The 26,246-nt window shown below is 39.4% G+C and overlaps 5 protein-coding genes across 5 annotated transcripts in view; 3 read left to right on the top strand and 2 right to left on the bottom strand.

Annotated features, from left to right (window-relative positions):
- Nucleotides 1–785: 785 nt before the first annotated feature.
- Nucleotides 786–6,187, bottom strand: yju2b (YJU2 splicing factor homolog B). The gene is made up of 10 exons (XM_084932126.1): nt 6,091–6,187; nt 5,343–5,392; nt 5,178–5,231; nt 5,005–5,087; nt 4,434–4,489; nt 4,273–4,333; nt 3,966–4,108; nt 3,501–3,673; nt 1,739–1,877; nt 786–1,620 (listed from the first exon to the last, which is right to left on the bottom strand). Exons 2-10 carry the CDS (start codon nt 5,343–5,345, stop codon nt 1,127–1,129), a joined length of 1,206 nt encoding a protein of 401 aa, XP_084788252.1. The 5' UTR covers nt 5,346–5,392; nt 6,091–6,187; the 3' UTR covers nt 786–1,126.
- Nucleotides 6,150–7,764, top strand: LOC146386097 (transcription factor IIIA-like). The gene has a single exon (XM_084932125.1). The coding sequence runs from the start codon at nt 6,150–6,152 to the stop codon at nt 7,365–7,367; it is 1,218 nt and encodes a 405-aa protein (XP_084788251.1). The 3' UTR covers nt 7,368–7,764.
- A 9,990-nt stretch (nt 7,765–17,754) lies between these two features.
- Nucleotides 17,755–18,421, top strand: LOC146386098 (persephin). The gene is made up of 2 exons (XM_084930063.1): nt 17,755–17,833; nt 17,955–18,421. The coding sequence occupies exons 1-2, from the start codon at nt 17,755–17,757 to the stop codon at nt 18,419–18,421; spliced, it is 546 nt and encodes a 181-aa protein (XP_084786189.1).
- Nucleotides 18,422–19,154: 733 nt separating this feature from the next.
- Nucleotides 19,155–24,091, bottom strand: wdr83 (WD repeat domain containing 83). The gene is made up of 10 exons (XM_084932127.1): nt 23,970–24,091; nt 23,212–23,324; nt 22,846–22,966; nt 22,637–22,742; nt 22,423–22,471; nt 22,073–22,199; nt 21,864–21,931; nt 21,605–21,713; nt 21,037–21,151; nt 19,155–20,052 (listed from the first exon to the last, which is right to left on the bottom strand). Exons 2-10 carry the CDS (start codon nt 23,312–23,314, stop codon nt 19,897–19,899), a joined length of 954 nt encoding a protein of 317 aa, XP_084788253.1. The 5' UTR covers nt 23,315–23,324; nt 23,970–24,091; the 3' UTR covers nt 19,155–19,896.
- A 105-nt stretch (nt 24,092–24,196) lies between these two features.
- Nucleotides 24,197–26,246, top strand: part of wdr83os (WD repeat domain 83 opposite strand) — a 3,265-nt gene continuing 1,215 nt past the window's right edge. The window contains exons 1-3 of the mRNA XM_084932128.1: nt 24,197–24,371; nt 24,858–24,963; nt 26,019–26,116. Coding sequence (XP_084788254.1) covers nt 24,322–24,371; nt 24,858–24,963; nt 26,019–26,116 — 254 coding nt within the window. The 5' untranslated portion in view covers nt 24,197–24,321. The remainder of the gene's footprint in view (nt 24,372–24,857; nt 24,964–26,018; nt 26,117–26,246) is intronic.

Consider the following 26,246-nt stretch of genomic DNA (forward strand, 5'->3'; position numbering starts at 1 on the left):
TTTCATGAAAATATTTAACAACCTCCTAAGTCTACGTATGGTCTCACACCTCATTGACATATACTTTGAGCCAGGCTGTGACACCTTAGTGTTAATCTGCTGCTAAGGGGTTTTTTGTTTTTGTTTTTTTGTTTTTTTTTACACTGCTGGAATTGCAGCTACTAGAGCAGCAAACTGATCTGGGTGTTTATCACCAAAGATAAATCAATAAAATTAATTGCTTTTCAATCTGGCAATAAACTACAGGGATTTCACCACAGCGCCTACATTAACCTTTAATGTTGAAATGTATCCACTTTAAAGCTTCAGAGCGCCAATGTGCAGCTGTCACTTTAAAAATAAACTCCAATACTGAGAATTAGCGATTAAAATAATGATCTAAAAATAATTACTTTCCACTTTGCAGGTTAAATCCTAAGAGCAACGATTTTCTGAAGTATTCATTTCCTATGTTATTGCAACAGTGTTCTGTTTCTTATATTCTTTATTCATTTGTAATCCCTGTTTCATCATCATCTGATAACATCAACAAGTCGAGTAGGCAGCGCTCATAGAGATCATTTTGTGCCCCTTTTTGTGTGAGTGCACACAAAGCCTGAATCAGAAAACCTGGCTGGTAACCACACTTGTGACCGGCTGTGTTGAAGCTCCTTTGCAGTAAACCCCTCAGGCCTGTGATAAAAATGAACTTTGCATCTGGTACAAGTTATTCTACTGTGGATGGATAATTTCAACACTTTGAGCCAACATACTGAACTAAAAATTAAACAAAAGTGCAGCAATACTAGATGAAGCAGTTTACATTTAATTTTACAAGCTTCTTGGCTGTTTTATTACTGGGACACATGTTTGGGCATCTGAGGCATGTAGGTTAAATAACCAAATACCATAGCTGGGTCAAGTTCTAAACATTTTTTCCAACACATTCACACATGACACAACCATGACACTGTAATCTGCAGGCCACACAGATATTAAAGATGAATGCAGCACTATTACTTCAGCAGATAAAAGAAGCATATGTTAGACGTCTGCAGCTGTGACAAATATCTACAGTTTGTTTTTATCTCCATTTTTCTTGTGACTCTTCACTGAAAACACAAAGTGTCCCATTTATCATTCAGTCTCACTGTCCAGACTCTGAATCCGAGTCACTGTAGTCTGCCACCAGAGATGTGACTCTTCCTGAGCATTTACTCCGGTCCTCCACCTTTCCATTTGTCAGTTTTTTGTCTGCTTCCTCTGTAGGTCTGATATGTACTTCCTTGAAACCATCACCATTTGTCTCATTCTGAACCATTTGTTCCGATACTATACATGAGGTTTCCACTGTGGGTGTGGCCAATGAAATGTCCCCATCGCTTGTGCTGACATTATGGTGTGACTTTCTGCGGGTGATGGTGGCACACTGTTCAGTCTTGTTTCCAGATTGTGATGTCCGTTTGCGGATTAAAGGACTGTGTGAGGAACCCAGGGCTTTGGCCACAGCTATTTCTTTCCCCTGGAGTCCAAGCTTATGGAGCAGGCTGCCTGCAGCACCACCTGGTGGTGTTGATGCAGAGTTAAACCATGAACGAGAGGCGATCTCCTTCCTTTTGCTCTGCTGTTTGTCCTCATATGCTAATCGGAAATGAGGAGAAAATGATGCAGAAATTGTAAAGGATTTCAGAGTGAGACAGTAAATAATTCACTATATGCTTTTTAAATTTATATACTTGTGACAAAATATGTTGCTTACAGTCAGGTGTCTGGTAGGTAAGTAGTGCTGCCAGTTTCTTATCCTCCTCCTTCTCTGGTAACAGTGGGATGGATAAGTTGGTTCTCATCCTCACTGCATTATCCTTCTCCTCCTGATCAGCCAGAACTTTCTTCTCTTCCTATACAGCCATGCAAACACGACAAAGGAAGACATTGTATGAAACTTTTAAATTTTGTCATTAAAATCCAGAGCTTTAAAACAATATTTTTATTGCTTTTTGCAACAGCATACAAAGGTTTGTTTTCCCAATAATATGCTGCTGTAATAGGAACCCTTTTTCCCCGCCCTCACCTCCCACCCTGCTCTCTTCCAAACCTACAACAAAATAAAAAAATAAAAAATAAAAAAAAAACACATAGAATATGTATACATTTGTACAATATGTGGCATTTATACATATTCAAGGAAACAAAAAAGAAAGGAGAAAAAAAAGTAGACAATAAAAATAGCTAGCACGTACTAAACAATTTTCTCCTCATCCACACTCCTGCAGGAGTTGTCCGATGTTTACTTCTTTTAGAAAGTTTTTAAATGGCTTCCAAATTTCATCAAAATATGTTAACTTGTTTTTGAGAAAGTACGTTATCCTTTCCATTGCCATACACAAAATCCAGAGCTTGAAGGAAAATTTTAACACAAAATCCAGTCACACAGGCCTAGAGACTAGGTAGTAGCTGCCTGGCAACCACCAAATACAGGAATGGGTATTCCCTGACCAGCTGAGAGTACTGTAGGTTGACTCCTGTTGGTCTGTGCAACACCGTACACTTCAAACAAGTGTCAGCTGTTGCACTGAAAACCTGTCTGTGATTACTTCAGTCACTAGCAGATTGCCACAGTCAGCCGTGTTTGTAGGAAAGGCGCAGACTTATGTATAAGCATTCGCCAACTAGCAGTAGTAAAACATCCCAAAGTGTCATGCAAACTGGAAATGAAGCTTGTTTACCTTTACAGTAAAAGTTGTGTCCTTTGAAACATGCTGGCTTCAGCAGTGGGGCACAAATTTTGTTTTAACAATGAAAACTGACAATCCTACAAACTATGAGCACTAAATTCTGTACAGCACCCGCTTTCTGAACAACTTTACAGTGACAGCCAGAAACCCCCAGCAACTACTCAACAACCAGCCAGAGAACGAACATTTTGGTCCTGATGTCCAGAGGCTGCCTGGTGGGGTCGCTGACAGACGTCTAGGCCCGTGATAACACAAAGGTATGTAAAAGGATGAGTAAAAGACTATTACAGAGAGTGTTGAAGAAAATGCAGTCACATGCATATTTTATTTTCACTAGCAGTAGTTTAGGTCTTTAATGTGAATATCAGTTCACAGACACGTGACTAAAATAAATGAAGAAAATGCTTGATTTTTTTGAAAACACACAAAAGAAAATATGAAAAGTGCAGCTGTAGAGGGCAACAAGATTTAGCTTTTCATACATACAAACATGCTATATTCTATGCATTATAAATTAACACTAGCAGACATTAAAATTTTACTGGCATGTGTTGTATTTTTCTTTTGAAATGTGTAATGACTGAGTGAAAATATAATAATCATTTACAATGGTATACTTTATTTTATAATATCTTAATGTTTTCTGCAAGCAAAGGGTGTCATTCCAGCCACCGACCTTAATTTTAGGCCTGTGAGTGAACCATTTAGAAAATGTTACTTCTGAATGTCTAAGCAAATGAGAAAAGTAGTATTACTGCAATGGCCAAGAGGATGTCAATATCTTACTCTGAATTTCCTACGGAGGGTGCTGTTGAGCTGGAAGTCATCCTTCTTCCCGGCCTGATAGTCCTGGATCTCTGACAGAGACGGCAGAGCCTTTTTTAGCTTCTCCTTGTCTTTCCCACCGTGGTCCAGTTTGTACATGGCATCCGTCTCCAGCTTCTCCTTCTCTGCCCGCTCTGTCCAAAGAGGAACAAGGAAAGTTACATTGTATTGAGTAGCAACAAACAAGCCCTTTTTTTTGTAAAAATGACATCAGATTACATCAAATATTCAAACAACCATTTGTGGAGATGTCTTTTGATGTGATATGTGCTGTCTATATGATTCTGTCCAACACAGAAAAATGATTATATCATGGTGCCCATTTTGTGCATAATATTTACACACAGTGCAGGTAAGAGCACTGACCAAACCATTTGTTTGTTTGTTTGTTTGTTTCTTTGTTTGTAAAAGCCACAACTGTGTTACCTGTAGTGAGAATCTGTTCATTCTCAGCCATGTCCCAGCGCTCCTCCTTCCTGCGAGCCCCGCTTACTATGACATAGTCACAAGTGGCTGGGTCTGTCTGCATCTCAATGTAGTTCACACAGAGATGGCACTTCATCCGAAATCTGGTTAAGGAAACAAGATTTTAATTCGAGGACAGCTTCAAGATGAATTTTAGTGCTACATACAGTGCAGCATACAAACACACACATGTTTATAGTTCTGATTTAAAGTTTGCACAACAGCAAAAGCTTTTTCTTTTAACAGCTGACCTGATCCTCCCGTTTACCTGTAAATTGGCGTGGTGTAATAGTTCCCCACTTTCTTCTTCTCCGCATTGTACCGAACCCCTGTGCAAACAACACATCAGTGTTGTGGAAATGAAAAGAAGGACTGATTGTATCATTTTCTTTGAGGTACAATCTTATCATTCATTCATTCCAAACTTACCCATGCCAATGTGATTTTTGCAGCCATCACACCAGATGTTGTAAGGCATCTCAAACCTTGATGGAACCAAAATAGATCATTAAAACATGTAATTTGGGTGAGTTTTAAAGAAAGACCCTTATGTACAAAAGCTCCAGGTTCTGTTCAATGTTTCTGCCAGTAAAAGGAAATGCTTTATTTTAATAGATTCACCATCTGGCTATTTTCTGTAATTTAACACAAAAATAATAATAAGTTATTATAAAACAATAAAACTAAATCCGTACGATTCTAGACAGAAAAAAGCTAAAGCTGTAGAAAAAGCCAAACAAAAATGAATGCTAATCAAAAACACACAAAACTCTAATAACTATATAATACACATATACATGTACATGTATCATTTTTCTTATTTTTAATCACATGGTGATGGTGGTGGTAGAATATCATTCATGAAGCCACAGCTATACTGTGGCGTCTGTCATTTGAATGTACAAATATTTTTGTGGACGGTAACTCATACAAGACTGAAAATGTAATAATTTCCCATCTCCGGCCTCAGTTCATTACTACTCTACAAGTGTGCACTAACCTGATAATGAGGATGCCCTGGGACAGTTTCCGGGCTCTCTCACGCAGGGCGTGGGTCTTATGGTAGCCATTGAGGGATCCATGCTAAAGATATCGAATGATAAAAATGTAAGCCGTGCAAAAAAGTAAAATTAAAACAACTGACACCCAAAAAGTTTGTGTGATCTAACATACCTTGGCTGGATCAAAATCTGGAGGATAATACTTGTTTGTTCCCTTTCTTTCACCCTGTCAAGAAAACAATGCAGAAGACTTTATTAATAAAGAATACAAACTATTATTCTTTAGCTAGTATTTCCAATTGTGTGCATCCCTGGAAACAGCTGAATTAAAGCTTACCATTGTGACAACTGGAACGCTGCCCCAGGAGTGAACTCACTCCTTTTCACCTGACAAAAAAAGAAGGTCAGTCATTGACACCACACTGTAAGAGTAAGGTTAATGTACCTTTCATTGTAGCAATTTAAGCGCCCTCCTTAATTATTTTTAAGAACATTTGAAAAGTATCCTGTAAGTTAGGAAACATACTGATTTCGCAAGGAACACATAGCTTTGCATATGTTATCATAGTTTCACTCCCCGAGTATCTTCTAAACCACAGACAGCATAAAACACCGCACCTCGCCACCTAATATTTCAAAAGCTGGCGAAACTGATTTCATCCGAAAGCACGTTGAAACAAATAGCCCAGTAATCTTTTAACAAACAGTTAAAGACAAAATGAAGCTCTGATTCGGATGTATAACAAAAGAAACCAACTGTCTTTGAAGCGCAAAACGTCGAAATTAGTTTGTTAAAGAGCACGTGAACACTGAAAGCATTTCTGTTATACTAGTGTCGTGTACATTAAACACTATATCAAAAGGTATTTTGACAAATTGCTGGAGAGGATGAGCTATCGCAAGCTGGCCGAAGGCTACGTAGCCTTAGCAAAAGCTAGCTTGCTACTTAATGTTAGCGCCTGCTACTAGCGTGAATGAGGAGAACGTGAACACAAAAACATCCATAAATAAAAAATCACTGCAGTGACATTTGAAAGATCCAACAGCTGTGATTACTCGTGGACGAAAATCTAAGGTATACTCACAAACAACCTTGGAACTGCCGTTTGTACTGCTGCTGCACAACAACAACATCAGAGGGTTGATGGGTAATGAAGACGTAATTTCCTGGCATCGGAAGTGGCGTCACGTCGAAAAGCCCTCTGGGAAGCGCCGGTATCGGGAGAAAAAACGTGTTTTTAAGCGAGCTAAAAACAATTCGCCTGTCAATGCCGCAGGAATGGAAACTAAAGTGGAGTCATACAAACGTTATATCTGTTCGTTTAGCGGCTGCTCGGCTGCCTACAACAAACAGTGGAAACTGGACGCTCACTTGTGTAAGCACACGGGGGTGAAGCCGTACTCGTGCGAGCGCGACGGCTGCAGTAAGGCGTTCTGTAGTAAGTACCACCTAGCGAGGCACGAGCTCAGTCACAGCGGAGAGAAGCCTTTCCGGTGCACCGTGGACGGCTGCGCGGAGGCCTTCACCACCAACGCAAACCGGGCCCGACACATCGGCCGCATCCACTGCCTGGAGCCGAGGAAATACGTCTGCAGGTTTGAGGGCTGCGGCCTCGAGTTCAAGAAGAACAAACAGCTCAAATCTCACATGTGTGAGCAGCACACTCAGCTGCCCCCTTATCAGTGCACTTACGAAGGCTGCCAGATGCGATTCAGCTTCCCCAGCAAACTGAAGCGTCACGAGAAGGTGCACAGAGGGTACCCCTGCAAAGAGGAGAGCTGTGTTTTCACGGGGAAGACTTGGACTGAGTACCTGAAGCACAGGAAGGAGCAGCATAGAGTCACCCTGAAGTGTGAGCAGTGTAGCCGAGTGTTCAGGGACACCTGGTTTCTGCAGCAGCATCAGCACATCCACTCTGAAATGAGAGTGGTCCTCAAATGTCCCAGGGATACCTGTGACAGGTCGTTCACCACTGCCTTCAACCTGCAGAGCCACATCAACTCCTTCCACGAGGAGCGCCGACCCTTCGTCTGCACCCATGCCGGCTGTGGGAAGACGTTCGCCATGAACCAGAGCCTCCAGCGTCACAGCGTCGTCCACGACCCACAGAGGAAGAAGCTGAAGAAGCCAAGAGCCAAAAGATCTCTTGCTTCGAGGTTAAGCGGTTACTGTGAAACAAAGAGAGTGGTCTACAAAATGCAACCCGAACATGCAGCGCATAGACAGTCTTCACAAGAGAAAGCTGACCAGCCTGGCCCCTTTGAGCTGGTGTCTCTCCTACAGGACACGTCCTTGCTGTGCAGCCCTGCTGTGGACAGGCAGGGACTTACAAACACCCTGGCTACACCATTATCAGTGTAGAGTCAAATGAAGAGGAGCACCCCGGTTTTGTGTGGACAGCAGGCACTTTAACAGCATTTATAATATATATTATTTGTGACATGGTTGTTGGGAGTCTTGGTGTTGAACACTGGTCATTGGTTGGTTCATTATAATTTACAGTCTTTCTGAAAGGGAATTCAGAATGAAGAAGTGGAACGTGATCCTGGTTTTCTGTCCTCTGGGTTATGTCCGCTGCAGTGTTTCATTGTAGAAAAACATTACAATGTTTTGTTTTCCCCCAGAGCCATTCAGTTAATTATGTTTGGTGTTTGTATCTAAGAAAATATATTTTGTTTACTGTATAAAACTTGAAAAAATGTGATGGGTGTTTTGTTACTACATAATCACAGTATTTCAATAAAACCTGTGGAATGTATTTTTTTTCTTGAGTTCTCTTATATGTTAATTTAAATAAGTGGGTCATAATATAACCTGTCCAGGAGTTCAGTACAACTAAAATGCAGAGCTTGGTGTTGACATTTATCTGTTGATAATTCAAGTCTTAAGACTAATAATAAAACAGGCTTCAAATCCTTTGAACTCAGGGTTCATACGGGTGCTTGAAATCCTTGAAAATGCTTGAATTTTCTCCGTCGGACAGTCGGGGATGAGTGCGCTAACATACCTGTAGGTTGCTGTTTTAATGAGTGTTTGATGGAACAAATGGCAGAGTTTGCGCTCTCCAGTCGCATGATAGGTGAGTCCTAGTAAATAATTTTCCAGTAGGTGTACGTTACACATGGTAATTTTTAAAATTATGATTATTATTTTGCTATCAAACTCGCTGGAGAAATGATTGAAATGCACTGAGTGTGATGCAGTATGGCAGCGCTATTATGGAATATACTGTGAACTTAGCTAACATTACTTAGCAGTAATATGAGTTAATTTACTCAAGTGAAAGCTTTAAACATTAGCCCGATACATAAACTAGCCAACTTAGGCTTTCTGATTAACCCTCTGGGGTCGATGGACCCAGACTCTCCATTTCAACTTGGGTCGAACATGCGGATTTCAAACTATGTACCAGGTTTTAAACTGTGTTCATAGGACACGTAAAACCGATGTTTTTTGGGGGGTTTTCTGAATAAAACTGGTGTTTACTAAGGGAAGAAACGGTAAAAACAGCGTTTTCAGGAGAGTGCTAGCAAACATGCTTTGATTGTGAGTGAAAAAAGAAAAAGAAAAAACACTCTTTCCCTATTGGTGGAAAATGTGCCGTGTGGACCAATCAAAAAATGATATGGCAACATGTGGCATCTGGTTGTTTGGGAAGAGGGGGAAGTTTTAGGAGTGAGCGAAAGAGAGAGAGCGAGAGTTTTGATAGTGAGAGATTTGTGACGTTTACCGTGTTTGGAGTCTCAAGTTAGTGTGTTCTCTAGTGTAGTTAGTGTGTAGTGTAGTCGTTGTTTTGTTTTGTTTTGTGTGTCAGTTCTACTAGTGAAAGTCACAGTTGCTGCCTTAAAGCCACCAAAGACAGATTGCAGTGTAAACGCTGAGTGACACACCTGCTGTCAGACCTGCAGGTTTATCCCTGTGCTGTTCTCATCTGTGTTATAGTGAACACAAGCTATTTTCTGGAGTTGCATAAATAATTTGTGTGTCTTCTTATTTGATGCAGAACAGCTGATTGTTCTGTAAGTAGTTTTAAATGGTTATATAAAAAACGTCTGAGCCTTGGCTGCATTTTTAGGTAAATAGTACCATACAACTTTGTTGTTTGCAAAACTTGTGCCTTTTTTTAAAAACATGTACAATTTCTATTTGCACTTCAAGTTATGAAAATGATTCGTTAAATATATTGTGGTTTTACAGTCAAAAATATCACTTTCTACTCATGTTTTAAGCACAATATTTACATATTTACAGTTTGTCAAAATGAGTAAATAACAGATTGGCAAGATAAACTGTTTTTAAAGGTGAAATATAGAGGCCAAATCAAAAGTAGTCAGAAACGGCCAATTATTCCCTGGACCCCAGAGGGATAGAGGCTAAAAGCAAAGTTGTCACCAAGTACTGTTTATATTTGTGTGTATTGCTGCAGCTTTTTTGAGTATTAACTTGGTGCCTTTGGGTGAAATAATGGTAATATGAGTGATCCATATGGTCACAAAGAATAGCCACTTGTTTCTGTGCTACCGAAGTTTCATTCAAACTGTGTTTATCATCAGCACCGACACATTAAACTACTTAAACATTATAAATGTCTTCAAGCTCACACTGAGGCCTGTGGGGCACTATCAGCCACAGGGACAGTACACACATTTATGTGTGTTTGTATATGAATATTTCATACTTTAAGGCTGCCTGTTTATTTAAGGGAGATGAACAAAATACATTGGAATTGTACATAATAATATGACACATGATAAATTCAATAGATTTTAAGTAGATGCTTGTGCATTCTTAAAGTCTTATATGTTGAATTGAACTATGTGATGTGTTCAAAGCCTCCCAGTCAGTGCTGTTCTCCATGCCTGTCTGACTGTACATGATGTTATTAGCACAAACACTTTAAAGGTGATCATTTAGGACTTCAGCAATAATACAGACAGCAATGTAGTTAGCAATAGAACAGTTTTATTGGGAATTAACTTAAAAAACAAACAAACATCTGTCTCCTATTTTCTGTCACACAGGAAAGAAGCATCAATATCTGATGAGAAGACTTATTTATTTCTTTTTTTGGGGGGGGGTTCAACAGGAGAAGCATGTCTAACAAGTTGATTTGTTCACATCTTAATTTTTAAGTGAAATGTGCATTTTCAGTTTATACGCTATGTATATAAGGCGCCCGTCCTTTTGCAGTATTTTTGTGTGGTGTGTTTTTCTGTCTTAACAAAAGGGGATCAAAGGTGTTTAAGTTCACCTGGGATGATTTGTTTTAATGTCCACATGGTCTTACAGAGGTGATGCAAATTGAAACATGCACTTTTTGGGGGGGGGATGTGCTGGAAAAAAGCTCGAAAAGGGACATTGAAAGTGCTTAAATATGTACTTGAATTTCACCCTGTGAACTGCAGCATAATCTAAAACACTCAATTTTTCGCAGTGATGATAACAGTGGTATTTATTTGGAAATAATGTCTTGCTGTTTAGCATTTTCGTTCACATCAGAGTCTTTAAAGAGTTTAGGAATGAAAACGAAACTTTCACCCTGACACTACATGGCTAAACATAACAATAAAAACATCTGGACACGCCTGTCTATCAAATACAATAAATGAATTATATTCCGTTTTGCTTTAGAAGTGTTTCTAAGTTTCAGGTGTGTGCAGGTATCCCAGAAGTCTTAAAAATATATTAAATACATCTAATAATAAAAAGCCTTGAGTACTAATTTGTTTAAAAGGCTTTGCATCGTGATGCAACTTTGGTGCTCTACAGTTCCAGCTTTTTTTTATATGTGAAAACCGATTACATTCTCTAACTTCAAAGTCTAAAAACCATCTTAAAGATGGTAAAGTGCCACAGAAAAGGCCTTGAGGAGGATGAAGATCTTGCTCACCGACCTGAATGTCAGTCTGCAGAAACAGAAGAAGCGAGATTAACAATAAATTGAGAAAATCTCTGAAGTCGGTCTCCTTATTTTTAAGGTGTTTTAGAGTCAGATTCAGACAACAACATAATAATATGGACAACTTTGGTATGTTGGTATTCAAAGGGGTCTTCAGTTGAACTTTTGGCTACTGATAGACACCCTGAAAATGTTGAAAAACAGCAGTATCCTACACCCTGTGTTCAGTATGAACTTTATCTCACCCCATTCATCACGTTTGGGAAAACTGGATGAGTGTTTGGACAGGAGCAGATATCTGCAGCCAGGTTCCAAAATCTAAGAGCAGATTAATGCCAATGATAATGGAACTGCCTGCCTGTCTTATCACGTACAGGTGAAATGTCACTGTGTCATCATGGTCTAGGAGTTTTCAGCTGATGCCAACAACCTTGCACATCCTCAATCACAGGAGAGGTGTGCGTGTGTGTGTGAAATCACCTGCTGCCCAGATTAGCTGGAATGAAGCCCTGTGCATTCTTGTGCCTTGATGACAAACGATAGAGCGTCTCCGCTTGGACCAACAGATTTACGGCATGAATAGGAGAAGCTCCGTGCAAGTTTGACATTCCAAGGCTAAATCCTCTCTGAATATTTCCAGTTACAGGAAGGCTGCTCCCTTCATTCCTGACCCGCTCAGCTCAGACGAGCCCTATATGGACTGACTGTCTGACCAGCTCCTCCAGGAATGCACCAGAGACTGCAGCCAATTAGTATTCATAGAATATGAATGTAACATGTCCTGTTATCAGTTCCTATTTTAAGAGCTTCCTACATGACTATTAGAGTGATAAAAGCCAAATTCATCATGTAGAACTAATTCTTCTTGGATGACACAACTGCAAAACCCTGTGATAGCTCTGCAGTCATCAACACACAGATACAATATAATACACGCGCTCTTACTTTGAAATGGAATCACACTCTTTTTCTTTGATGAACATTAGTTTCTCTCTTTTGGAGGCGGGGGGTTGTTGTGTTTGTAGGTTTTGAAACTTACACTGCACACTGTGTATTAAAAAACTTTCCCCATTACATGTATGATGGTGAACTTTTTACTTCATCAAATCAGTTTTTGCAAGGCCACAGTTATCCCAGTTTCTGTCTGAACATGATTATAGGCTGATGGCACTGGTTTAAAGGTAACTGCTATACAAACTTGTATTTGTATCTCAAACACTTCACTTATACTTGAAAATGTAGTTAGATGGTGGGTAATTATATATTAGAAGCACAATATGTGAGTATATTCAGTCAGTTGATACAAAAAGCACAAAAAAGTATAATTTGTATAATTTAAGAAGTGTTACAATTAAAAAAAACCCTTGGTGACTAAACTCGCTTTGGTACTAACAATTGGTTTAGGCTAAAAAACTAATAAGGAACCATAAAAGCATCTCTGAGTCTTTGACTTGCTACAGCATGGAGTGTATTGTAGGGCAATGAGGTGTCTTTCTTCGTGTTGGACTGTACAACATTTTCCCACATACTAAGACAATTTCTCACAATTTGACTGGTTCTAGTTTTTCTAAAAGCCGACTTGCATATAAAATTAACAGGTAACAGCAATTTCAAGTGTCATTAGGAGAAAATGTAAAATACATGACAGGAAGAAGACTTTAGGTCCACTGCACTTGCTTAGTGAAGGAGGTAGGAGTATCACAATCAAATGGTTAATGCCTCTCCTTACCCAGGTAGGATAATTTTCCTCATTGTTGAATGGACAGACACTGAGGAAGCAGTACACTCTAAAGGAAATATATTTTTGATTGTATGCATGTGCTTCACAAGAGACAAAAAACAAGGTGCTGAGCATGTAGGAATGCAGAGGCAAAGTGTTATGGAGGGCAGTGATTTTCACTTTAAGGATTTACAATGCTTTGCAAATGTAAAAGTAGGCCAGGAACCAGACAGTTTATTAAAAACCTAGAAGTCAAAGAAGCTGTAACGTGGCCCCTGCAAAATCAGGCCAGTCTAAAGAAAATAGAAAAATACAGACAAGCATTGTTTTTGGATTTGAAGAGGCCACTAGTACATGACCAGTGGCCATGGCTTATTGGAAAGATGTAGATTGTAGATTTCCTGTGTTTAGGATTGTTGTCATGCTGCATGCAGGGCAATGACAACTTGACCAAGTTTTACCTGTCATACAGATGGCCTTACATTTGATTCTACAATACTCTGGCATACAGAGGAGTTCATGGTTGACTCGATGAGTGCAAGGTTCCCAGGTCCCGTGTCTGCAAAATAAACCCAACTGACCATGCCACTGTGCTGACAGTTTGTATGAGGTGTTTGTGCTGATCTGTTGTGTTTGGTTTTTACCAAACGTGGGAATGTGCATTATCTCCAGACATCTCCATTTTGGCCTCATCTGTCCAAAGGACATTGTTCAAGAAGTCTTTTAGTTAGTTCAGATGAAACTCTCCAAAACAAAGCTATGCTGACATATTCATTTTAAAAAGGATTTGTCTGAATAAGGCATACTTGTTCAGTCTTGTTCTAATTGTACTCTCATGAACCTTCATGAACTGAGATGAAGCTCTTGGAGTTTATTTTGCAGTTTCTTCGGATATTGCACATCTTGGGGTGAATTTGCTGGGGCGTCCACTCCTGAGAATATTGTGGCATTGTGTTAGAACGCAACTGAATGCTCCAGGACAGCAAACAGACAAAAACTGCTGACACTGCTGAAGATCATTTAATCGAGTAAATGTGATTATCAGCACATGACTTACCATCTTATTTCCTATGTAAGCAGTAAGTGTACTCAGTTTTCCAGGACTGCATAGAGCCCGCCTACAAAGTAGAAAAAGACCTTAATGGCAAGAGGTGTTTGCAGTGGGATGAAAACAAGCAAACAAAAAAGAAAAAACTATTCAAGGTTTGCCTTCGTTTTTAAGTAGGGCGTAACAGTTTGCACAGTGCAGGGCTCAGTTTTATTCAACCAAATAAGAAAGAGATGTTTCAAGCACCTCCGCTCTACATCAGGTCATTGGTTCTCTGTGGTGCATTAAAAACAGCTAGATGGTTTCTAATTTTTCTAAATTAGAAACCATGTGTAAACATCAGCAATTGGATCCACAAAATTATATATATATATATATATATATAAAAAAAAGCACAGCACTTACAGTGATATCAACCTACTTTGTTTTATTTTGACATACAGGTTTTGATACTGCTTTAAATGCTGGGTTTCTAACTTTAGAACAATATCAGTCAGTGTGATTGATGATGTCTGATAAATAGCATCAGATTTCTATCTTTTCTGTTTTTGTTCATTTACAGAAACTGATGCCACGTTCTTTCCATTCCTGTCTTTTGACAACAGTGGAATTCCAGACGGGCTCTTCACCCTGTAATCCAAAAGGATTGCTCTTGCTCCACTGTATTTCTCCCACCACCTCCTCCCCTTTCCCCTGTCTCTTCCTGTCTCTTTAAGAAGTGGAAGGAATGTGTTGGGTCCTTTGCCCTTTCGTTTTCTGGTTTTCTATGCAAATAGCTGGGAAATGGAAGCTTTCTGTAATAAAGGTCTTAATATTCTGAGGACAGCTAACTGAAAGTTTTGTCCAGGCTGTCAATAAACTTACATATACATTTACAATAAGACCAAAAAAGATGAGCAAGAATGGCTGGACACATTTAAGTGGTGTCTAGCTGTGGTATTGTGGTATTTTTCTCTACTTGACTGGTCCTGTTCCAAGTCCTGAATCCATATGGCAATTTAGTCATATGAGAAAGATTTAACCTTTCACCTTTGGTTTTAAAAGAAATTGTTTGTTTTTCAATCGCATTCAATGGTTTTCATCAGAAGATGGGAGCAGCAAGTATTATTATGTAACTAAAAAGTGGAACATCACTTACCACGTGTGACAAATATGGTCATAACGAGGGGGAGAGGGTCTGCATACAAATAAGACTCCTGGTGTCAGATGTGAGCGATCCTGTTGATTTATCTACATCAGTTCAGTGATTGTTGGTCATACACACTCTTCTCCAGATCAGGAATTCATTTTAATGCCCAAATCCAGTTTCTGAACTTTGCAGACATTTTCATGTTTAAATTTAAATTCCACATAACAAAATACATAAATATATAAAAGAATAAGAGCTAAAGAATTACAAAAGATAAGACGTGCAAATCGTGCTGTGCTGATAGCAAGAATTACAACACAGCAATCACCAGAAAGAACATTAGTTTTACTGAGTCTTCTTAATATTAGAGGTCTGGCTTCAATCCTTTGGACAAAATGAGTGCGTCCAAAGAGATTTTAAGTGTATTTATTACTGCATTAAACAGCACCAGTTCTCATCTATTATACCACTGTTGATATGAATTACTGAGGACTCATCCCTAAGTCTTGAACTAATAATGGCCCACAAAAATTATTGCCAGGAATTTCAATAATTCTTTCAAGGATCAGGCTTTGAAGCCTGAGTAAATTTCTCGATTGAATGAAAAATGAGTATATTTTTAAATAAGCTCTTTAATGGTAAAAGCCTTGTCTATTCATCGAAGACTCAGGTAAATGTAATAATATATAATATAAAATAATATCATATTTTGTGCTCCTCCTGAACTGACTGTTACAAGTTTACAGTAATCATTTTGTCTTCTTCTCGTTTAATTTCTCTATAGGTAGAAGTCACCACATTTAAACTAGATTTGGTTTAATTCCGTTTTTAAACATTTAAACGCTCACATAAAAACAGAGAGTACAGACTGTCCTGCGGGAAGTAATAAAATCGAAACACAAGGACATTATGTAAACTCCTCATCTGCTAATTCTGTGTAAAAGCACTCAAAATGTTTCCTCCTGACCTGCTCACAATAACTTTAGTGCATTGGGTCTGTGCACATTTTTACTGCCGTGCAATGAAAACTTACAGGCCTTTTTCTTCGCCTTATATTTTTCAGAGCATTTCTGAATGCTCACAACTTCCTTAGTGCAGGTTGATGGAATATTTTGAATATAATGTTGTCATTCATTTGGGATTTTCAGGGCATTAACTCTCTTAATCTCATATTAAACATTTACCAAGTGTTTAAATATGACCATGTTCGTATTAGAAAACAATTTGGATACAATATGAGCCTTGTGTCATAAAAAGGAGACCTTTTTATAAGATGTTGCTGTTTAGACCAGCCACTTATCCCAAAAGGTGATATGACCCTTCAAAGTTTAGTCAAAAAATTTGCAGAATTAGGAGAAAACATCCAAATTAACAACGCCTGTCTATGTTACTCTATGTCACGGATACTAGATTTGCTAGTGAAACTATAACATATCCCATCCCCAAGTTATCTCCAATGCATCCATTCGAGTATCAAAGTCTATGAATAATAGATAGAAAGCACTTAAAAGCATAGCAGAAGGTGCTTGTATGAGTGGGTGTAAATGAGGCAAGATGTATAAAGTGCTTTGAGTCCTCAGGTAGAGTAAAAAGTGCTGTATAAGAACCAGTTTTTTTACTATTTTTTTTTTCAGTGCTGGATTTTTGAGATAATGAGGGCTCGAAAATGCAGGACTGAACAAGGCAACTTCAAAGTGGCACATCTAAACATACTCCTATATACTGTACTGTATGTAAATAATCATTGTATTTAGATACAATTTTTTAGGGTTCATTAAATTCGCTAAATTTGCTTTAGCCCAGAGAATATGATATATATACTTTCTGAAAGGAATTTTGAAGCGTTAGAGGACAGGCTTTCCACATCACCTCAGTCCATCTCTAATAATGGATGTCCCAAGCAGAATATCTTTAGTGAGAAGCACAGAGGAAGGCCAAAATAAATTCACAAAGTTTGGTAACTTACAAATGAATTTGAGCTGATTGCATATATTCAGAATGATAAAGATCATTTGCTAAATAAGGACCGATTGGGCGTTCGCCCTGCCTGCGGCTGGCAGAAACTGCCCCCAAATACGAACTTTGATGAAAACGTGAAATTCCAATAGCACTGCCTGTTTGGGCCCTATAACTGTTACATAACCCACATTCTACATATTCCACTTGTCAGCCACACATTGCTGGTGAAATCCCTCAATTTACAGACCAGCTCAAGAGAAGTCACCTAATGTGGAATGTCTGTTGAAGCAGGCCCTGTTATGTTCTAATTATAGCCTCCCCTTGTTATTCTTAATGTGTTTCACATTTTCACGTCTCTTGCATTGAATCAAGAAGCAGAACATAAGAGGGCCCAAATATGAGACATTCCACAATGACTCAGTAGGCCTTTTTTATTTCTCAGCCCTTAACACTTCTCATGCATTTCCTACATTGGTTATTCCCTGTATTTATGTTTGGATAAATTACTATCTATGAATGTCTGACTATTTGCTTGTCTGCATATCTACTGATTCACACAGTCGCACATACCTCTCAGCATTACCAAAGTGACATCACTGTCCACCACTGAGGAGCTTTTAAGAAGCCCTGAGCCTTTGGGAATCCATATTGCTAGGGGCCAGCATCCTCTGGAAAAACATCTGGGAGAATCTCAACAATAAACCAGTGATTTACATCAATTAGATAATCCCAACAGGACAAATTCTGGGTCAAGCGCCCGCCTGCCCTCCTACGCTCCCTGTCAGGCTCAGGTGAGTAGGATAGTCTGTTGGCAAGTAACGGGTTAGTGTCTGTCTCCCCGCTACACCTCCTTGCCTCATCCCTTCACCCCCCCTTATCTCCTGGGGCTATATATTGGAGGTCGCGACTCGTCTGCATCTTAGGCATCACTCGCAGACATACAAACCCACCCCACTTTGATCGACAGCGAAAAACGAAGACCAGAACATAGAGATGAGGTCCCTGTTGAAGTTTGTGGTGATTCTTTTCTGCGTCGAGAGGGGACAAGGCCACTTGCTGAGATCGCTGATTGGTAAGTGAAGACTCAAGTGACGGTTGGAACCGATGACTTTTCGCTTTGAGAATGTGAAAATTAAAGTAAATATAGTTGTCAGTGGGTTTATCAGTTGTATAAATGACTTTGTCTTTTCCAGATCTGAAACGACAGACAGCGTCTGCACACATTTCTCCAGATGAGGACAAAAGGAGCAGTTATTCAGCTGTGGAAAACAGCCACATGGAAGCTTCTGGAGTCGGACCATCTTTGAATCCCATCGTACCGATCCCAGTTCGATCACGCCGCTCAGCTCTGGACTCCCAGTGCGGCCTCCACTCCATCCCGCTGCAGGTTCGGGACCTGGGGCTGGGCTACGACTCAGATGAGACTATTTTATTCAAGTATTGCAGCGGCATGTGTCCCCGTGTGCGCTCCAACCACGACCTCACCCTCACCAACCTGCTGCTCACTGGACTTCTCCCCAGCCCAGTGCCCGGGGAGCTGTGGCACAATGCACCCTGCTGCAGGCCCACCCACCACGAGGACGTGGCCTTTCTTGATAACTCGCACCGATGGCACAAGGTGGAAAAGCTGTCAGCTGCCGGCTGCAGCTGCGTGGGCTAGATGGCTGAGAGTAAACGGGTACTGTAAAAGGGGGACATGAACTTGGCGAACATTCTCTTGTAATGTCTGTAAATGAATGAACTTTTGTTCTTTCGTGGTGTGCAGTTAATGAAGCGGAAATCAGTTCTTATGAAATGAGAAACTCAATAAGCTGAAAATAAGCTGTTTTCTTTATGACTTCTGGGTGAAAATATCAAAACTACTTAGCTGCCTTAAATGTTTGATTGCAGTTGCTGTTCTCATTGACTCAGTTTTAATGGGATGTCCGCTAATAATATGTGTGTATGGGGCATTAGAAGTTATCTGTTCAAAAGTGCATTGATCGTTTTTTGTCTTTTAATGAAAGCTTTACTATTTTATTATTGCCAACTGATTTTTGTTGTAAATATTTTCTGATCTAAAAGGGTAAACTAAGCTTAAGTGTCAACGCAATTCTTCAACAACAACTTGACCATTTTGTAAATACACTCATATGTATTTATTTAAACTCTTTGGTGCGATGTTGGGGTTGAATAACAGAACTGACATGTACAAAGCTGCGTAGACACGCCCAGTGGTTCGACAATCACTGCGGATTGCAGTGGACAGCTTTTTGTATGTAAGATAAAATGTATGTATGTAAGATAAGTTATTTATTTATTTGATACTTTTTGTCATTCTCATTATATTTATTTTACAATTACAAATTACATTGCAAATCTACGATGTCCACAATCTCTGATAAAAATAAACTCTTGCTGACCACATCTGTATTTATGGGAGTTTTCTTAGTTGAAAAAGACACATGCAGTAAATGCGTTGGTGTAATTTATACAATGTTTATTATTGAAGGATTTTATATATAAAAAAAGAATGGCACAAATACAAAAATCACTCATTTTGCAAGCTTGTCTGTTTAACTTGTGAATTTGAAGTGGATTCACAATCACAATGTTTATGTCTGTGAACCAAAGCCAAGTATTTTTCTTTCTTTACTTTTTGCCTCTATATGATTTGGCTGGTTTGTTAAGGACTCACTTGTCTTCTCGTCAGACTGATTACAAATTAAGAATTTAGTTTACTGATGTAACTCAGCTTCAAACAAAAACAACTCTAATACTTGGAACTTTTTAAGAATTAAACAGTTTCTTGTTAAGATTTTATTCAAGCTGAACCTTTTTCTCTTTATTTATTTTTGAGTGGAACACAGAAATAAAATTAAATGGAGGAACATTTCTATTTAGCTCTGATAAAAAGCTTGGTTTCTCAGGCATGTCCATTATCACTGGGTGCACACCTAATCCCATTTGATTAGTATGCTAGAGAACAGGTTCTCCTGGTAAGACTCACATAACAAACAATATAGTGATAACTCCAGCACCAAACCCAGTGTTTCCAGGCACAACATCTGGCTGTGGGAGGAACAGGTTTGTGCGCTTCTCTAAGGTCCGTAAGACAGACTGTATGTACAGACAGCAGGTTCTTGTTTTCACCCTCTACGTGGCTATCACATCCTCCTCCATCTCCTCTTGCTCTGCGCCCCACACTTGGACACGCCCCTCCATAGCTGTGAGGAGACGGGTCTCTGTAGGGTGGAAGGACAGGGACTGGACAACTGCTTTCCCCACCGGCAGCTTCAACGACAAAGACCCCTGAAAGTAAAACAAGCAAAAATGTTAGTTTGGATGCTAGACTGTATGCTTTTAGTAAAGAATTTTTGTGCGGGTTTGACAAACACCTCCACTATTCATTATTCTGTCACAAAAATCACACAGGTTCTACATGATAATGATCTGCTGGAGGTTTGCACTGAGAACGCTCTATTTCCACCCACTGTGGTTCTGACTAACTCTTGCATTTCACCTATTATTTGAACAAGACATGCAATGTTTTTCATGTATTAGACGTTTCTGAAGACATTTTCAGACCATTGGTTGCCATCATTTTCTGTGAAAATCCAAAAGATGTGTTTCTTATACAGTACTTCAGTGCTTCAACCCATCCCTGTGCTCTCATTTCCAAAAGTGGGCAACATTTTGGTGGCAATCAGATTAGCAAATTAGCTGAGATTAGCCAGCCTGCTGCTAAATTTATAATCCCAAAATATATCTGCATTAGCAGTAAGGCTAAAATAAGACACTTGAATGACCAAGTGGGAACTTAACCATCAGTGGAAATGCACAGTCAGGATTAGCAAGGCTAGTTGTGCATATTAAATCTACCTCTACGCAGTCTTTTTCCAGTAAAAAGTTAGCATACCAGCTAAAAAAATATTGTTCTTGAGCCTTTAAACTCACAGAGCTGATCTGGTAACTTAGCGGGCTATTTTGAAATTCAATTCATCAGCTAATGCTACAAGTAACCATCACTAGATTTGTGTAGCAAAGCTAGTTTACACTCTGTATCTTGCCTGCTTAAGATATCATTTATAAAACGATACATGTGTCTGGAAATGCTACTTGATTATCTTCCCTGATTACTACACCTAACTGTGATACTAACAAATGATTACAGATGTAAAACCACATTGATGCAAAAGTGACTGACAGAATGGAGATGTTGTTCACTTCATTTAATAGCAGTTGTTTTCTGCAGAGGCCCTTTAAGTACCCTTTGAAAATCAAATTCATAGTTACCTCCACCAGGTCCCAGCAGTAAACGTGTCCGTCCTCTGAGCAGCTCAGGACGTGCGTGTCTTTACTGGACAGGCAGCAATCCAATTTGTAGCCCTTCATCTTGTGTCCGGTATACCTATAAAAACAAGTATATGATAAAAACACAAGTTAAAAAACGTATTTACATCAGTAAACCGTACCATTTAGACTCTTGTAATGATTCACTATAATTTAACTGCGCTCTGTGGGAAATTTCTACATTTCATTTTATGTCATTTGGACCTGAGGTTATGTTAAATGTTGAGGTATGTCGAGCGATGTCATTCAGACATTACTCAAGAGCACAACCAACGGTCGCGAGGGACAAATGTATGTTCTCTGACAAGCTGATGGGTGGTTGCTGGCTGCTGCTGAGCGAAACTTGTTGCAAAGAAAATATTGCAACCAGTCAGCTTGTCAGGGAACAAGTTTTCAGATTTAAGTTAGTAACAAAAAGGTAACAAAAAAACAATACTTCTTGTATTGCTTTTACTTTATGAAGCCATACTGGCAGCACATCACACTGTAAGTGAAAACAATCAGCACTCACTCTCCCAGCATTTCACCGGTGCTCTTGTCTAGAAGTCTGAGTGTTGAATCCAAGCTGGAGCTCAGGGTGCACTGACCATCTTGACTGAAACACACACAGGTAATAGGACCTGGAACGCAAGGATAAAAACACTTCAGTGGTTTTATATTTTCAGTGAAACTGTTTTGCTACAAAAATCAGTGTGTAACAGTAATATCAGCTGAGATTAAACTGTGTAAAAGTTTAATCTCAGCAGAGATTAGAGAGTTAGATTACTAACTGCTGATGAAGTCAACATGTAGCTGTCCCATTCTCAGGTCGTAGCGCCTCACTCTGCCATCCACCGACCTAAAACACAAGATCATTATTATTATAAGCTGCCATAGCAAAAATGAACAAAACAGTTGAATAAACGAATCAAATCTGTTTTTAAATTGCGAAACTTTTAACATGCAGGTTGTTTTTTTCAACTATGTCTGAAGTGCTGACCCGGTGAGCAGCTCGTGTTGTGCCACCTTGAGGCTGCTGATGCTGTCCCGAGCTTCGTCTAGGACCTGGATTGGCTCATATCTTCTGGATCTGGTGTCCCAGCACCGAACCGTCCCATCTATGGACCCTGAATGACGAGAATACATAAAAATGAAATGCAGTAAATACAAATGTAATAGTTTACACATTTGCTAAGCAAATACAAGAAATACTAAAAATAGTTTACATTTCAAGTTGGATGATTAAAGCATGGAAACTTTGAGAATTTACAGATAACTGACTTTGACATAAAGCAGACACCGGTTAGAACGTCCACATTCCATAAATAATTTAATGTCATTATGACTCACCAGACAATATGACTGTTGCCTCCTCATTAAACTGCACGCAGTTAACTTTCTGCAAAGGAAAATTTGAAAAGGAGACAGACAGTAAAAATATTACATAAAACAAGTACACAGGCACAAACAACAGTGCAGCTGCCATGAAAACATGCAGATGTTTTTCAAATGAAATACCACAATGCCCAAAGTGAAACACAGAGCTAAAAAGAGAAGGACCCACCCCGGCATGACCCCTGAGTTTGCGTGTGACCTGGCCAGTGGCAACGTCCCACAGAATCACCGTCTTATCTGAGCTACATGAGCAAATCTGGCTGTTGTCGTAGGACCTGTGCAAAGAGCCAACGAGAAAAGGTCATTCATTTATATTACTTCTGATCCTATATTCCTGAGACTAAAACCCTGTGGACAACCCCATGGTAATTCTCTCACCCATCTGCATCCAAAACCTCATATCCATGACCACTGTACGTCTTCAACAAGGTGCCTCGGCTCGTACTCCACAGTTTTAAAGACTTGTCACTGCCACAAGACAGCAGGTAGTTCCCATCAACTTAAAAGACATGGCACAGAGACAAGCTGATATAAGTGGATAACTCAGAACTGAGGAATAGAGCTTACATACTTTGAACAAATGAAATAAAGAACATATTCTATTGAGTTGAACTGAACTTGTAATATTTTATTATGCATATATACATTACAACCAGATTTAGCAATTGAGTCTGTTCAGTCTGTTCAGCCAGCAGCTGAACAGCCTCAATTTGAGGATAATTTTTTGGGGGGGCTTTTTCTTACTGTTGAAGCGAACAGCCCTGACAGCTCCTTGCTGACAGTCTATGGTCCTGAGAAGATGTTGAGGAAGTTGAGGAGCCTGAGGTCTGGGCTGAGGAAATGCCATCACTTAACCTCTGTTTAAAACACACACACAAACATTTTAGCTACCCACATTAACATCTCCTTCTAAAATGAAAGTCAGAAGCAAGACAGAATACATGTGTATGAATGGGAGAGAGGCGGGTGTTATGGTGATGATGCAAAGAGTAGTAGTGGCACTGCAACACTGGGGGAGATTAGAATTAGATTAGATCAGAGAGACAGCTCAGGTCGAGCAGTTTGGAGACAAAGTCAAAGAGCCAAAGCTGAGGTGGTTTAGACCATAGTATTGAACAAAGGATGTGGAGGTGCCAGGTGTGAGGAAAAGACGAAGACCACAGAGAAGACAAACGGATGATATGAAGGACATGCTGTAGCGATCCCAAACTGTTAAATTCTTCCGAAAGTAGTAGTCTGCTGTAGATTTAATACAAGAGGTTTACACGGCTACAAAAATTTAAGCTAGTTACGGAGTATGATATTCTGTCATACAGAAAGGACAGGTTTTTTTATTAGCTTTCACAAAAGCACTACATACCAACAGAAGTATTTAAACTATTTAAGTTACATCACGGATACATTTTGGCAATTTCTCCTTATTCCATGAATGACTTAAAAGACCTCTTGACTAAAAGCAGTCAACTTTATTTACTTCTATGTAACTTATTTCGCTCACTTACTTTTACTAAGACACAGTTTCAGGGACGTGCCATGTTTGCATTCTTGATTAAAAGCAACGTTTCTGCTCAGTTTGTAGCTACAACCGGCTCCTTTAAATCATTTCTTCCATGTTTGTAGAACAGACACGCAATGCATCATGGGAACACTTATTCCCGTCAAAATAAAAGCTCAAATAGCATTTACCGCTTTAATATTGGCCTATGGATTGAGTTAAGCTTTTATTGTTAAATACACCGGAAACGTCTCTCTCTGTCGACTCCTTTCCTGAAGTGGCTGGTCAGCTGTCTGTCGGTTTTCGGTGTTTAAACTTATTTTCACCTTCATTACTGTAGGAAGACCTTGAAACATACTATGTCATCTAACAATATGGCAGACCCGAGGAGGCAAAATAAAATCTTAAGGTGGGCGTTTAATTCAGTAAACAAGTTTCTACGTTAAAGAATAGAGCTAACAGCTAGCTAACCTATATCATTTATAATGAGTGAAGCCTGAAAGGATTAACTGGGCGAATTAGCTGTAGGACTTAATAAATACTGCTCTTGGTTGTTTAATTTTTCCATTACACAAAGTCGTCGTGACTAACCCAACCTGTTCCCATTTTGGTTTAACCGTTATTTACCATTGTGATTGTCAATGGGTCTCTTTTGAGTTAGCTGTCAGTCAGTAGCAGTTTTCATAAAGATGTACAATGGTTAACTAAGAAGTTGTTGTAGGGAAAATGATAACAGCTGCAAATCAAAAACAACCAGTACCAATAAATTAGGCAATAACTTGTAAAATGTGTGTTTATTTATATAAACTTAAGACCAGAGATTTTAACAGTGACCAAGAAACAGTAAGTTTCCCTTTTAGTTGTCTTTGGTTAAAATACGTTTGTGTTGTGACAGGTACAAACCTCCCAGCACAGAGACCAACCCGACACTGGAGGACCCCACACCTGACTACATGAACCTGCTCGGCATGATCTTCAGCATGTGTGGACTTATGCTCAAGGTGACCTACACACACACAAAGCCCTCCTCACACCAAAACTCTGACTTCCATCTCCTTTGTTCTCTGCATGTTTGTGTGTCCACATAAACATGTGTTGCCCAGGAAGGATAGACCTTAGTCCCATTCATTCCATTTAGAAAATTAAAGGTAAACCTGCCTTTTTAGATGAAAGGATGAACAGCAGCTATTGACGTGACCACAAAGGACACGATGAGTGGAAAAAAAAGACGATGGAGCTGAAGTCATTCATTCAAGGTCCAAGGAGAACATTTTTATAACTGACCTTCTTTCAATCACCAACCGGCCATTTTTACTCATTTTTGATTCAAGTCAAAATTTTTATAAAGAGCATCTTAAATTTTAGGCAAATGCTGGGAATTATTGCATTTGGTGTTTTAAAGATGGTGTACAAACAGTGGCAACACCTAAAAATGTACTCTCTTGCTGTTTTCACATTTGCACTTAAGCTCTGAACTTTTGTACACATTACTCAAAGGATCCCTGTGTGAGAATGCAGCTTTCTGAATCAGTTGGAGCAGGCATTAAACACACTTTACTCTCTTCCAGCTCCTCAGTATATAAAACCTGTGGAGTCTTATTTTGAGCCCATGTGATTCATGTTCTATCTGTTCCATTCTCTACTCAATACTGTAACTAAGGATTTAGTGATTTAGAGGCTTGTTTGAGAACAGATTTCAGGACCACCCTTGGCTTCAGACTAGATTTTTCCTGGAATGCTGTTATCCTATTTGGACCTCTGTCCAAATAGGATAACAGATGCTCAACACAACATAACCCCCACACGGGTTATGCTGTGTTAAGCATCTCTGTATGCTTTCTGTGATACGAGCACTTCCAGACCACATAATTGTTCCTCATGTACTTCATGTACCAGTTAAGAGCAATTTAGGAGCTGTGCTGTTAGATGCCCCTCTATTTCTTTAGCAGATTTCAGCCTTGCAACTTTTTCACCTTTTTTTAAAAAGGTGAAAAAGCTAATAAGCTCGTCAGAACATAAACACAGTCTAAAGCTGACTCATGTGTTTGTGTTTCAGCTTAAGTGGTGCGCATGGATTGCAGTCTACTGCTCGTTCATCAGCTTTGCAAACTCCCGAAGCTCAGAAGACACCAAACAGATGATGAGCAGCTTCATGTGAGTGTACCATCCCATCTGTGGATGCACTATAAATACACTACGCAATGCATGTGTGGCAGTCCTTTGTATATTGTTTAATATTTATCAATGTTAAAGGCATTTGATATAAAATTAAAAAATTTTGGCT

The sequence above is a fragment of the Perissodus microlepis genome, chromosome 6 (assembly GCF_051167445.1).
Source record: "Perissodus microlepis isolate ML-2025 ecotype Zambia chromosome 6, ASM5116744v1, whole genome shotgun sequence".
Classification (NCBI taxonomy): domain Eukaryota; kingdom Metazoa; phylum Chordata; class Actinopteri; order Cichliformes; family Cichlidae; genus Perissodus; species Perissodus microlepis.

Coding starts and splice junctions, on each gene's coding strand:
- yju2b (XM_084932126.1), bottom strand. Junction 4,490..5,004: donor CAGGGCATCCTCATTATCAG/GTTAGTGCACAC, acceptor GGTTCCATCAAG/GTTTGAGATGCCTTACAACA. Junction 4,109..4,272: donor TACACCACGCCAATTTACAG/GTAAACGGGAGG, acceptor TTCCTTAACCAG/ATTTCGGATGAAGTGCCATC.
- LOC146386097 (XM_084932125.1), top strand. CDS start 6,150: ATGGGTAATGAAGACGTAATTTCCTGGCATCGGAAGTGGCGTCACGTC.
- LOC146386098 (XM_084930063.1), top strand. CDS start 17,755: ATGAGGTCCCTGTTGAAGTTTGTGGTGATTCTTTTCTGCGTCGAGAGG. Junction 17,834..17,954: donor CTTGCTGAGATCGCTGATTG/GTAAGTGAAGAC, acceptor TGTCTTTTCCAG/ATCTGAAACGACAGACAGCG.
- wdr83 (XM_084932127.1), bottom strand. CDS start 23,314: ATGGCATTTCCTCAGCCCAGACCTCAGGCTCCTCAACTTCCTCAACAT. Junction 21,714..21,863: donor ACATGTTGACTTCATCAGCA/GTTAGTAATCTA, acceptor CTTGCGTTCCAG/GTCCTATTACCTGTGTGTGT. Junction 21,152..21,604: donor ACCGGTGAAATGCTGGGAGA/GTGAGTGCTGAT, acceptor TTGTTTTTATAG/GTATACCGGACACAAGATGA.